We start from the raw sequence: 12942 nt of genomic DNA on the forward strand, positions 1-12942 counted from the left end.
CTCTTCTCCACCCCTGAGAGCAGGGAGGTTGCTCCAGCAGGGAAGGGGGAAGAGTGAGAGCCACTTTTCACATACATGCAGGCTGTGGTTGCTTTTCTCTCAGTCCACGACTGGTTAACTCTCACCTGCAAGCATCATGCAGTGGATGTGCAGATGCAGAAGTCAAACTATGAGGAATTGCTGGGTATCAGTCCGCACAAGCAGCCATCAAGCACTGAGTTACATGTTAACATGTCAAAGTGACTCCCAGCAGACACCAGGAGGCAGAAACATCTGGATTTGGGAGGACTTCATATAAGGGAAAGAAGTGTCAGACAAGAAAATACAACTTTAAATAATAACTGAATAACCCACAACACCGAAGAGTACAATGGAGGAGGATCTGCACCCAAGCACACACATCAGCAAGGAGTGGCTGCTGGATGCTGAGCTCCTTTTGTTCCTCCTACTCTTGGTTACACATCAAGCTCTCACTGCTTTAACATTGACTTTCCTCCCCCAGTTCTTCTGCTTGTCTCCAGAGTTATTTCAGTCAGACTGAGAAGCAGAAGGAAAACAAGCACAGTGCATGTGGGACATGTGGAGCCTGAACCCCAGCGGGGAAACCAGGGCTGGGGCTCTCCTGCCCTGCGCATGGGGACTGCAGGAATGTACCTGCTTTCCCACGCTGTGGGTAGCCCGCACGGGCACGTCTCCTCCACTCCTCAACATACCTGAGGTGGCAGCTACCAAGGTTATGAAAGGATACAAATCTCTCAGCTTTAAGACATCAATTATTAATGAAACAGGCTCTTGTGGTCCCAGGGAAGTGTCACTCATCCCGCATGGCACGAACCGGCACCGAGCTGCTCCTCCAGACAAAGAGGAACAACCCAGCACGGTGCTGCAGGTAGGAGGATACTGAAGTCTGTGGCCAAAAAAACCCCAATATCACCTGAAAACTGGTCAGATAGTGACAAACACATGGGGAAACGCAGCCTGAGAGCAGCCATCGCAGGGCTGAGGTGGGTTCTACACGTTTGATAGTGGCATTTCTCACCTGATGCCAGGGGCCGGATCCACTCCTTGCTGTTCAGGTCGAGTCTCCAGAGGTCGTTGAAGGCAGCGTTACAACTGCTCTGTGTGCAGCCACCAAACACGTACATGGACTGGTTAGAGTCGTAGTAACACGCACCTGGGGAACAGAAACACATCAGGCAAGGCCCTGACATTTGTGTTTTGGGGTGAAAAGAGAGATCAACCTCCCCTCTGGCAGGTTCAAGCCATTCCCCTTGGCCTGTCCCTACAGGCCCTTGTCCCAAGCCCCTCTCCAGGTTTCCTGCAGCCCCTTTAGGCACTGGAGCTGCTCTAAGGTCTCCCCTTCAGGAGCCTTCTCTTCTCCAGGCTTTCCTCCCATGTCAGACAGAACAGCAGATGGGCTGCCCCAACTTCAATAAAACCATGGGCCAGCTTAGGGATATCCCTGAGCAGCATAAACCTCCAGCAAGAACCTTATCCCCTCAAGGAGAGCTGCTCCTGAAAGTGCAAGGAAAGCTGCCTTAGAAGCCTGCAGTTAATGAGATCAGCTATGATTAGCACTCAGCACACCTCTCTTCTCTGAGCTCATTCCTGTGATGTCCAGGGTCACCAGGACTAAGAAACCAGCCTGTGTACCCAGCCCTTCACTTACTGCTTTTTCCAGATCTGACAGCATGTCAGAGAATTATTTGGGTTGGAAAAACCCTTTAAGCTCTTCCAGTCCAACCGTTCCCAGCACTGCCAAGGCCACCCCTAACCCATGGCACTGAGGCCTCGTCTCCACGGGGTGTGAACCCTTGCAGGGACGGTGACTGCAGCCCTGCCCTGGGCAGCCTGTTCCAATGCCTGAGCACCCTTTGGGGCAGGAATTGTTCCTCAGCTCCATCTAAACCTGCCCTGGTGCAGCTTGAGGCCGGTTCCTCTTGTCCCATCCCTTGTTCCTTGGGAGCAGAGCCCAGCCCCTCCTGGCTCCATCCTCCTCTCAGGCACTTGTAGGGAGCCATCAGGTCCCCCCTGAGCCTTCTCTTCTCCAGACTGAACCCCCCAGGTCCCTCAGCCGTTCCTCATCAGACTCTAGACCCTACTTTCAGCATCACTGAAACACATCCTACACAAGCATTCCCTCTGCTCCTTATGGGAAAGGATTAAGCAGCGAGATGGGGAACAGGGAGCAAACACAGCACTTGACAGCCCCCCAAAGATACCCAGGGAAGTAAAGTGTGTTTGGCCCCAAACCAAACTCTGCAGGAAAAAGAAATTATATGCAAGTGTCTGCCTTTGGCAGGGTCCCATGGCACCCAAGCACCTCTGCTGGGAAATACATTAAACATTAGGGCAGAGAGGACTTGCTCAGCTTTTCTGCCTTGGAGGATGAGGAAGATTCAGACGTGTTCAGAAAGTCAAACCCCTGCAGCTACAAAGAGGATTTCCCAAGTTCTTCATTTCCCTCCTCAAATACAACGAGCCCCATTGACTTCATAGAATCCTAGAATGGTTTGAGTTGGAAGGGACCTTAAAGCTCCTCCAGCTCCAACCCCTGCCACGGGCAGGGACCCCTTCCACTGGAGCAGCTTGCTCCAAGCCCCTGTGTCCAACCTGGCCTTGAACACTGCCAGGGATGGGGCAGCCACAGCTTCTCTGGGCACCCTGGGCCAGCGCCTCAGCACCCTCACAGGGGATTGCTCCTTCCTGCAGTGCTGTTCAGAGCTGCCCTTCAGTTCAACAATAAAAATAGATGCAGATGATGTGACCTGAGGGGACGCGGGATGCTCGGGGCTTGCACAGACAGAAAGGCTTGTTTTCCTTTTGGAAACAGCAGCCAGAAAAGAGAAGAAATGGAGCCTATAAAAAGAGCATCTGGAGCAAAAGGCTGATAACCTACTTTTGGCAGCAAGAGAAAAGGGCTCAGAGCAAATCCCCACGAGAAGTCCCTGCTCTCAGCTTTGCTCTAGGCCAGTACAAGCACGTCCCTGGTTTCCAGTGATCCAACACCACAGCCCTACTTTTGCAGGCTGGAAGGAGGTAATTCCAGTGTGGAATTGCTGTGTAACACATCCCACCCCTATGTACACCAGTGACACTCATCCTGCTGCTAGCTCAGCACCATGCTGGGACATGATGACACCTGGTGGTCTTTGCTGAAGGTCCCACGGTCTGATCCCCTATTGAAAAGCCAGCAGCCCTCATGCCCTGGGCTATTAGGGATGAGTCCAGGGTGCTTTGCTGACCACAGGGCAGAAATGGGGGAGCTGGGGATATGGGGTGTGCTCATAGGGTGAGACCACACAATCTATTCCTATCTACAATGTATTTACATGCAACTGAACTGTCTTCATCCCAGCCCACATCTTGGTGAAGGATTTAATACCTCTAGCGCCACGGCCCATTGCTTTGGAGCTCTGTCTGGGTTGGAGGATATGTAAATGATGGTGAAGTGCATGTGCCTGGCACAGGATTGAGGAAGAAATCACGATGAAGAACAGGTTTAGTGCTTTAGCTGCTCCCTGAGACTCAGCCCTGCCCCATTTTCACACAGCAGACCCTTGGAGGTCACCTCCACCCAGCACAGGGTGAGGTGCTTCACACCCTAAGCCCATGCAGTTAACACCCAGCGCAAAGCAACGCTGGGGCTTTTCTACTTCACCTTTCAGGAACGGCTTAGTCCCTTCAGAAATCTAATCCCCACCTGAAGCATGACACGGTGAGAGCCTCTTCCTCCTCCCCACACCAACCCCTTGGCAAGCTCAGCCTGCACACCACAGCCCAGCTCCTCTATTCTGTTGGAGGGGAGGTGGCAGCATCCTTCTCCTTTATTTGGCTTCAAACCCCAGGCCAGCCAGGCAGGCACCACGAGGCATTTTAATCCGAGACCAAAAGAAGTTAAACTTACTGTGCCTTGCTACTCCTTGTAAAGCTGCTGAAGCCGAGGAAGGCAGACTGGTTTGGGGAGGAAAAAGGACATTAGGGGTCAGGGAGGAAACGAAGCACAAGTGAAAGCTGCAGTTTAAACCAGGCTTGCAAAGGGGGTAGAATAAATGAGGGGAGGAGGGTGTGAGTCCCTGGTGCCCAAAAAAGGGTGGAGAACACTGGATTTTGGGTTGATTTGTGTCAAGTGCCAGTAAAATTCAGTGTCCTCCATGTTTCGATACTGCAAAAACACGGATCTTTGTAACTGGAAACGAGGGCAAGAAATATTTGGGCTGTTTGAGGATGCTGATACCCAAAGAGAGCACAGAGGCAGCTGGATTTGAACGTGTTCCTGTTCACCCTCTGTGCTGCACCACAAAGCATCAGAGACCTTTGCCTGGAGCACGAGATAACTGAAAGGAAGATCAAGCGGGAAGGGAAGACTGACGGCAGAGCACATGCCCTTTGTGGTAACTGCCTTTTCAAATGTCGAGTACATCAAATAAAGTCACCCAAGTTCAAAGCCTGCATTCCCCATTGGAGAGAGGGGAAGGAGTCAGCTTGGCTATCGGAATCCCAGTGCAGCTAAAGGCTTTCAGCCCTCAGTGTCGGCATTCCCAGGAGGAGCCGGCCAAGCTGATGCTGCAAGCGTTGTACATGGAGCTGCTGGCACTGGGATTGGAGGTAACCTCTCCACACCCAACCACACTTGGCACCGGAGCTATGGACGGTGGCGCCGAGGAGGTCGGGCTGCAGAAGAAAGCTCCAGGTCCTGTTTTACACCAAACCACACGGGCGCTGTGGCGTGATAAACACCCAGCACTGCTCAGAAAGCCCAGCTCCACACATCTTCAGGGGGAACAACCCCACCAAGCCATCTCCTTATGCTCTAAACCACCATTTCCCTGCTCCTTGCAGCGCAGGAACTCAATGCAATCAAAAGGCAGGGCTCCATTGAGCAATGCTGGGTGATACGAGAAGCTCTGGTGTAAAGCAGCCCATCCTGTGAACCAAACAACATTCCAGCTTCCCCCTCGCCCCTGCCTCTCAGGGTGAAGGCAGGGAATTGCTTTCATTAGTCATCACGCTGCTGCCACGCTCCCCAGACTGCATGGAAAAACCAGAATCAGGCTTTAAATTAGTCACTCTTCCATCAAAGGATCAATATTCCTGGCACAACGGGCGGCATTCCTCCGCTGCTTCCCCCTTCCTGCATTCCTCCTGACGTGGCATTCTGACCGGAGCCAGTTATTTAACCACATGAGTCACTGCCCTGCTATGATGTTTGTAGGTTCATACTTTAGGGCTAAAAAGGAATTAGATGACTCCTGCAAACATGAGACGTGGTGTTCGGCTCAAAAACCTCCAAGGGAAGTGTTTCTCTCACTGAGGTGCGATATTTAGACCTGAAAAACCAACATTATTGCTATAGGTTGATGTTCTGCAGCTTTAAATCCTTCATTAAAGCTACAGCTCTTCCCTGAGGTTCGTTATCAGTTGTGTGAGCTTTGCCAAACGCTCCCTCCCCACGAGACGAGAGGAAGGGAACATCCATTCATTATTCCTTATCAAACAGTTCTGCTGTTCCTCCCTTCGGAACTGAGAGAAGACATTTTGACCTCCAACTGTTTAGAATTCTCTTGCTTGTCCTTTTATGCTCCATAAGAGCATTTGTGGGATAGTTCTAATAAATCCTGGAAGCCAGACAGCCCTGACCACTGTTTTGGTGCCAGCTCCTGCTGTCTGTTGCCTTCAGTGGCTCGTGCCTGGGAGATGATGTCTTCTACATGAACTGGTGCATTACTCACCCCTAGAAAGGGATTTGTGAGTCCCAAACCTCCTGTTCTCATTCACCTCAGCATCTCAGTAGTTTAAGTTTAAAGATTCAGTTGGAGTTTCTGCAATGAATCATTTGCAGCTTCAGTTCAATGCAGGAACCCACCAACACGCGACACTTTGGTGGAGGGAAAGCAGCTACTGCAGATCTGCTTTAAAAAATCCCTTTAAATCAGCAAACAAGTTAATCCAGATTAGCTTTCTGCACAGAAAGTGCATTAATAACGCTTGGGGAGCAACAGAGGGCTGACCAGGGCCAGGACAGCATCAGAAGGCTAATCCAGATGACATGCTCCGAGGGCAGCAGCTTCAGGGAGACAACTCACGTTGGATGGAGTGTAAAAGCAAAGCCCCCAGTGGGCAGCAGGATAAACTACAGAGCACTCAGTGTCTTTGGAGCAGTATCAGGCCTGTTTCAGGAATTTCCAGCCAGCCTTGAAGCTCACAGGTTGAAAAAGGCTGCAAGAACTGAGGGGCAACGCACCCTGATGGGGAAGTCATTAATAAGCACCTTGTGAACACTTCACACCAAGCTATGAACAGTGGGGACTTGCATTCTTCAGGAGCACAAGGAAGTCTTTAAAGAGCTCCACGGCTTCACCAGAGATTCCTGCAGTGTCTCCTGGGGATGGAAGTCTTGTCCTATGGGACCCTGCCACCAGGCAGAGCAGGCTGAGGCAGCGCAGTGCTGCTGCACTACAGGCAAGTTCTATTTCAGTATCAACTCAAGGCCAGGTCGGACACAGGGGCTTGGAGCAAGCTGCTCTAGTGGAAGGTGTCCCTGCCCGTGGCAGGGGTTGGAGCTGGAGGAGCTTTAAGGTCCCTTCCAACATTAACAAGTCTGGGATTCTATGATCTTTTCCTCAACAGGAATGCTTTTTGCTGTTCTCTTCCAGAAACTTGGAAGCAGGGTGAAACTTCATCCATTTGTAAGCAGCATCAGCTGAATCACTTCTATCAGCAAATACACTTGTGTCTCATGTGTGGCTGTGTTTTAATCTGAAGGAAGCCATACTCGGCTCCCTACAAATCCATCTTCTGCATCTGTGAGTAACAGATCTGCTGTAAAAGCAGCCGGCACATGCCCCAAGCGTGGTGAGTGTGGATACTCAGTGGTGTTGATTTAACGGCCTGAGTCTAGCAGCCAAGTGAGGCTTCTACTGAAGAAGGCACAAAGCTCAGGCTCAGAGCTACGGGAAGAAACCTGCATGTAAAATACACAAAACCATCTTCTTCCCTGTGAGGGTGCTGAGGCGCTGGCCCAGGGTGCCCAGAGAAGCTGTGGCTGCCCCATCCCTGGCAGTGTTCAAGGCCAGGTTGGACACAGGGGCTTGGAGCAAGCTGCTCCAGTGGAAGGGGTCCCTGCCCGTGGCAGGGGTTGGAGCTGGAGGAGCTTTAAGGTTCCTTCCAACACAGATCATCCCATGATTCTATGAAAGCCAGAAAGCCAAGATCCCACCCCAGCTCCACAGACATTCCCAAGGAGCCAATAACCATGACAAGCAGCTACTAAATCCCCATCCCTGTGCAAAGCACTTGTGTTGGCAGAGCTGTGTGTTACTGTGCTGCAGTGACAGGGGTCTGCAGCACTGCTGGATCCCAAGGGATGCAGCACAGACCCCTGGGCTGCAGTGTCTGGTGGCAAACCAGGGTGAGCAGAGCTTCCCCAGCAGGTACTTACTGTGTGAGAAGCGCTGGGTGATGGGGGTGCCGGGGTAGGGGTAAGTGCGGCTCTCCCACTGAATGTTGCCTTCTTGCACTGCTTTGATAAAGCCGTGATAACACTGATGGGCCACGCCTGGGGAGAAACAGAGAGCAGCAAAATTGGGGCACATTAGGAACAAACGGTGCCTGCACAAGCAATGTGACAGCAGTTAGAAAGAGCTCCTGTATTTAGACAGGCTGAGAGAGCTGGGCTGGGGCAGCCTGGAGAAGAGAAGGCTCCTGAAGGGGAGACCTGAGAGCAGCTCCAGTGCCTAAAGGGGCTGCAGGAAACCTGGAGAGGGGCTTGGGACAAGGGCCTGAAGGGACAGGCCAAGGGGAATGGCTTGAACCTGCCAGAGGGGAGACTGAGATGAGCTCTTAGGCAGAAGCTCTTCCCTGTGAGGGTGCTGAGGCGCTGGCCCAGGGTGCCCAGAGAAGCTGTGGCTGCCCCATCCCTGGCAGTGTTCAAGGCCAGGTTGGACACAGGGGCTTGGAGCAAGCTGCTCCAGTGGAAGGTGTCCCTGCCCGTGGCAGGGGTTGGAGCTGGAGGAGCTTTAAGGTCCCTTCCAAGACAAACCCAGGATTCCATGCTTCTGTGATGAGCCTGTGATTATAAATAAGCTGGTGGAAATTTGGAGGTTTACAAAGAATAGAAAACAGGGACTGGGCAAACGCGGCAGTGAGCAATGTTCACTGAACCAATTCATTCTGGGAAAGGCCAGCACTTGTGATGCCTCCACAGAGCTGGTTTTCACTCTCCTCTGCTGCAGCTGAGCCCTGCTGTCCCCTAATCACACCCCGGAGGAGCTGCTGCCCTTCCCTTTACAGACTTTCCAGGACAAACAACCTGCACCCTCTTAACACCAGCTCTGTCAGCCCCCGAGCTGTGTATGGAGCACATGTGGCTGTGAGTGTGCTGAGAGGGGCTGGATCCTGCTCCCTGCCCAAAGAGGAGCCTCCGGAGGAGTTCTGTGGCTGAATCGAACTTGGTGGCTTGTGCTCCACTGCAGAGGATGCCACAACCTGCCAAGAGACTCTGCCAAGGATTTGCTTACTGGGAGCTCTGCGCTGGGAACAGCCCCAGTAAGGAATCACACTGGACAGAAAGCAGGAAGTTTTATTAATGAAACGCAGGGTCCTCAAGCAGCTGGTCCCGGAGAGTCACGCAGGAAACAGGATCTAACGAGAGGATTTGATAGCAGATGTATCCTGACAAACAGGGAAAATTAGCCGGGATTAAAGGAATCAATGCTTTACCTCGAGTGACCCCTCGCAGGTTGCAGCTACACTGCCCTTTTGGGCTGTGATGGCCACAATACCAGTACAGCTGCCCTGTACCACACATCCCCTGGGATGGGGACTCCAAGGCCAGCTCCAAGGCCAGGCTGTGCCTCGGGCTGCTCATCCCTCCCCTCCACTGCAGGGATGTTTCCCACAGTCTCTTACGGGGTGAATCACAGGTGTTTGATTCCAGCTGCATCCTTTGCATCTCTAAGGCTGCTCCAGGAAAAAGTCCTGGGTGAGAAAGTGCATCCAAGCAGTAACTCAAGGGCTGCTGACACTGGAAATCACAGAATCCCAGCCTGGTTTGGGTTAGAAAGGACCTTAAAATCATCCAGCTCCAACCCTCTGCCATGGTCAGGGACACCTTCCACTAAACTGTGTCACCTGAGGCCCTGTCCAACCTGGCCTTGAACACTGCCAGGGATGGGGCAGCCACAGCTGCTCTGGGCACCCTGTGCCAGCACCTCAGCACCCTCACAGGGAAGAGCTTCTGCCTTATCTCCAACCTGACCTTCCCCTGTTTCAGTCTGAACCCATCACCCCTTGTCCTATCGCTCCAGTCCCTGACGAAGAGTCCCTCTCCAGCATCCTTGTAGCCCCCTTCAGACACTGGAAGCTGCTCTGAGGTCCCCACTCAGCTTCTCTTCTCCAGGATCAACAACCCCAGTGTTCTCAGCCCGGCTCCATACAGGACCTGCTCCAACCCCTGCGGATCCTTATGGCCTCCTTTGGACTTGCTCCAACAGCTCCATGTCCTTATGCTGAGGACACCAGCACTGCACACAGTGCTGCAAGTGAGGTGTCATGGGAGCAGAGCAGAGGGGCAGGATCACCCCCCTCGACCTGCTGCTCACGCTCCTTTTGATGCAGCCTTTCAACCGGGGTGCAGGCTGCTGCTGCCCCAAAATGATGCAAAACGAGTCCTTTTGTGCTGCTGAAGTAGCTGTGCTTTAACCTCCAGCCTGTTCAACTCTGGGCAAGGCAGCAGGTGCCAGGAACCCGAGCAATGCTCTCACATGTGCAGAGGAGTCCACAACTGAGCCATCACCCCACACAACACCCAAAGGCATCTCTCACCTGACACTCTGTTTTCCCCTCAGGCAGTAGCGTGTCTCATTCCTCCACATTTACCTGTGGGCTCCTCTTAATCTGCTGGGGTTTAATGAAACCTGCACTCAAAGCACATGCTCTCAGTGGAAACATAATGGAAATGATTCAGTGTATTCCAGAAACACTGGAGCAGAGCACTCAGGTTACATCCTTGTCCAAACCTTACCTACCTACCTGTCATATCATACCTATCTAGCATTAAAATATCCCCATGAGGCTTCAGGATTCACACTGTGTGGAAGCAAAGAGAAGTATCTGTGTCTCAGGGCTACTCTTTGAGGAAGTGTGAATATGTAGATCTATGTTAATGCAGATTTTATGTACCACTTCTCTTCAGCAGAGCTGTAAGAACCAGACAGGGCTTTGTTTCCAGCTGAAAGCATAAGCTTTGGGAAGGTTATCACCAAGCAAAGTGTAAAGGAAGCACAATTTCAGCCATGGGATCTGCTGGGTGGTGGAGGGAAGCTGAGTGCCAGGTCAAGAGGGAGCATTCAAAAGCAACCTCAGTGAGCTGCTCTGTGCTGGGGTTTCACTCCTTTATACTTCAAAGAGGCTGAGGGGCTCAATTCTGGGATGTTATCAGCACTGCCTTGAGCAAAGGCAGTGACCTGATGGCTGGAGCTGCTGTTCTGGCACCTTTCAGGATTCAGGTTTCCCAGTTGAAGGGTAAAACAAGAAGTGAGGCTAAACCAAAGCAAAGAGCAGCTGGGTTACACACCGCCAGTAACAGAAATGCCCCCTCACTACAGGGCCCTGTACCTTTGATGAGTCGATACCACTGTTTGCAGACAAGGGCAGCAGTTTTGTGCTCCTGATATGGTGAGAGGAAGGAGAGGATATATTCCAAAACCTCTTCAGGAAGCTCCAGCATTGATCTGTTGTGCCTGGTCTCCTCCACCTCCAGCTCAGCATGTGGCTCATCATCTTGCTCCATTGTCCCCTCCACCACAGCGTCTTCTGGATCCACAGCCATGAAACCATCATCTTCACTGTCCGAGGAGCTGGCCATGGCATTCCACTTCACAGCTTCAGGAGGGGGAAAGAGACAACAGTGAGCTCACAAGGAACATTAACAGCACCAGTGGCCCCAGCTGGTTGGTTTGCACTGTGAGGCCAGGCAGTGATGGGGAAATAGATCCCCACAGAATTGAGAGCAACCCAAGGTGAGACAGGATGGAAACGACATCTCTGCAGCCCCTGCTCCCCTGTGAGACCAGTTTTGCCAGTGAGCCTGCTCTGCTCCAAGCAGCACAATGGGGGGAAATATCCCTGGTCCCAGCCCCCTTTAACACCCCCATTTTTTCTTTTTCTTCATAGAATCCCAGCCTGGTTTGGGTTGAAGGGACCTTAAAGCTCCTCCAGCTCCAACCCCTGCCACGGGCAGGGACCCCTTCCACTGGAGCAGCTTGCTCCAAGCCCCTGTGTCCAGCCTGGCCTTGAACACTGCCAGGGATGGGGCAGCCACAGCTTCTCTGGGCACCCTGGGCCAGCGCCTCAGCACCCTCACAGGGAAGAGCTTCTGCCTAAGAGCTCATCTCAGTCTCCCCTCTGGCAGGTTCAAGCCATTCCCCTTGGCCTGGCCCTACAGGCCCTTGTCTCAAGCCCCTCTCCAGGTTTCCTGCAGCCCCTTTAGGCACTGGAGCTGCTCTCAGGTCTCCCCTTCAGGAGCCTTCTCTTCTCCAGGCTGCCCCAGCCCAGCTCTCTCAGCCTGGCTCCAGGGCAGAGCTGCTCCAGCCCTCGCAGCATCTCCATGGCCTCCTCTGGCCTCGCTCCAACAGCTCCACGTCCCTCTTGTGCTGCTGCCCCAGAGCTGGAGCAGGACTGCAGGGGGGCAGAACGTGCTGTTCAACGCTTGCTCAGTTGGTGCTGGCAGTCGGGAAGGGAAGGACACGCTCCCTCCTGTCCCCCAGGATTTAGTGCTGCTGAAAGCTGCAATATCAGATCTTGTCCCTCCAGCTATTCCGAACATCTGCAGCGTAAGGTAACGCACCGACAGAAATACATCAGGAGATAAATCCACCTTAACAAGAGGCTGAGGCCAATTTCCAGCTGGCACAGCCTGCAGTTACCCTTTGCTTGTCACTGCACAACAGATCCCTGGACCTTATCTCCCAGGAGGCAGCTGACCTGTTTTGGGAAGTGGATCCTTTCCTCTTCCAGCACCATGGGGTAATGACCATGGGATGGAACATTATTGCACAGGCACCGATAGCTCAAACCAGAATCCCACTCATGAGGATGGCTTAAGGGCTTTCTCTCCCAGAAACTCCCATCACAAATTCCTTTTGCATCCCTTTTCCGGGATGCAGGTTATAAAGAAAGGCCCAAACCAGGGCAAATGACAGCTTGAGTTCCTCCTGACAGCATGCCATGCAGGCAGAGGCTGCCCACATGGACAACAATGATGGGATGCAGATCAACACAGTCCATGGGATAAATCCCACTTGCAGCAAGCCCAGGAAGCAAACCTGCTGCTCAAGAGGAAGACAAGAGGGTGGGCAAAGATGGATTCATCCATGGAACGTGTTTGAGGTTGGAGGCTTCGACGGGCAGCTCCCATGGAGGACCAGCAAGGTTAAAAAGGGTGAACAAGACATGGAAGGGTGAAGTCCACCATACGGTGTTCAATACATCCATCCTGGTGCAGAGCGGTTTAACATGAACCTATGGGTTGGTCATTCAACAACATCCCAAGTCACAAACCCACAGAACAGTTGAGGTTGGAAGGAAGCTCTGGTCCAAGCCCCTGGTCAAGCAGGGCCACCTAGAGCAGGCTGCCTGGACTGTGTCTAGATGGCTCTTGAGTATCTCCAGGGATGGAGAGCTCTCTGGTGACCAGTGACAGGACACAAGAAAGCAGAATGAAGCTGCTTCAGGGGCAGTTCAGCTTGGGTATTAGGGAAAAGCGCACTGAGAGGGTGCTGGGTCTCTGGAGCACTCTCCCCAGGGAAGTCCTCATGGCACCAACCCTGTCAGGGTTCAAGGAGCATCCCAGTGATGCTCCTTGTCATATGGTTTAGCTTTAGGTAACCCTGCGAGGAGGAGGGAGTTGGACTCAATGACCATTATGGGTCCCTTCCAACT

At 52.6% G+C, this 12942-nt stretch overlaps 1 protein-coding gene across 2 annotated transcripts in view; it reads right to left on the bottom strand.

Moving 5' to 3' along the window:
• Positions 1 to 12942, bottom strand: part of FBXO42 (F-box protein 42) — a 50316-nt gene that overhangs the window by 23273 nt on the left and 14101 nt on the right. For both annotated transcript variants that reach the window (XM_080631134.1, XM_080631135.1), the window contains exons 2-4: positions 10618 to 10884; positions 7442 to 7558; positions 1040 to 1174 (exon numbers count right to left, since the gene is read on the bottom strand). In XM_080631134.1, the coding sequence (XP_080487260.1) occupies positions 1040 to 1174; positions 7442 to 7558; positions 10618 to 10867 (502 nt within the window). In that variant the 5' untranslated portion in view covers positions 10868 to 10884. The remainder of the gene's footprint in view (positions 1 to 1039; positions 1175 to 7441; positions 7559 to 10617; positions 10885 to 12942) is intronic.

Source organism: Psittacula echo (genome assembly GCF_963264785.1).
Source record: "Psittacula echo genome assembly, chromosome: 17".
Lineage (NCBI taxonomy): Eukaryota > Metazoa > Chordata > Aves > Psittaciformes > Psittacidae > Psittacula > Psittacula echo.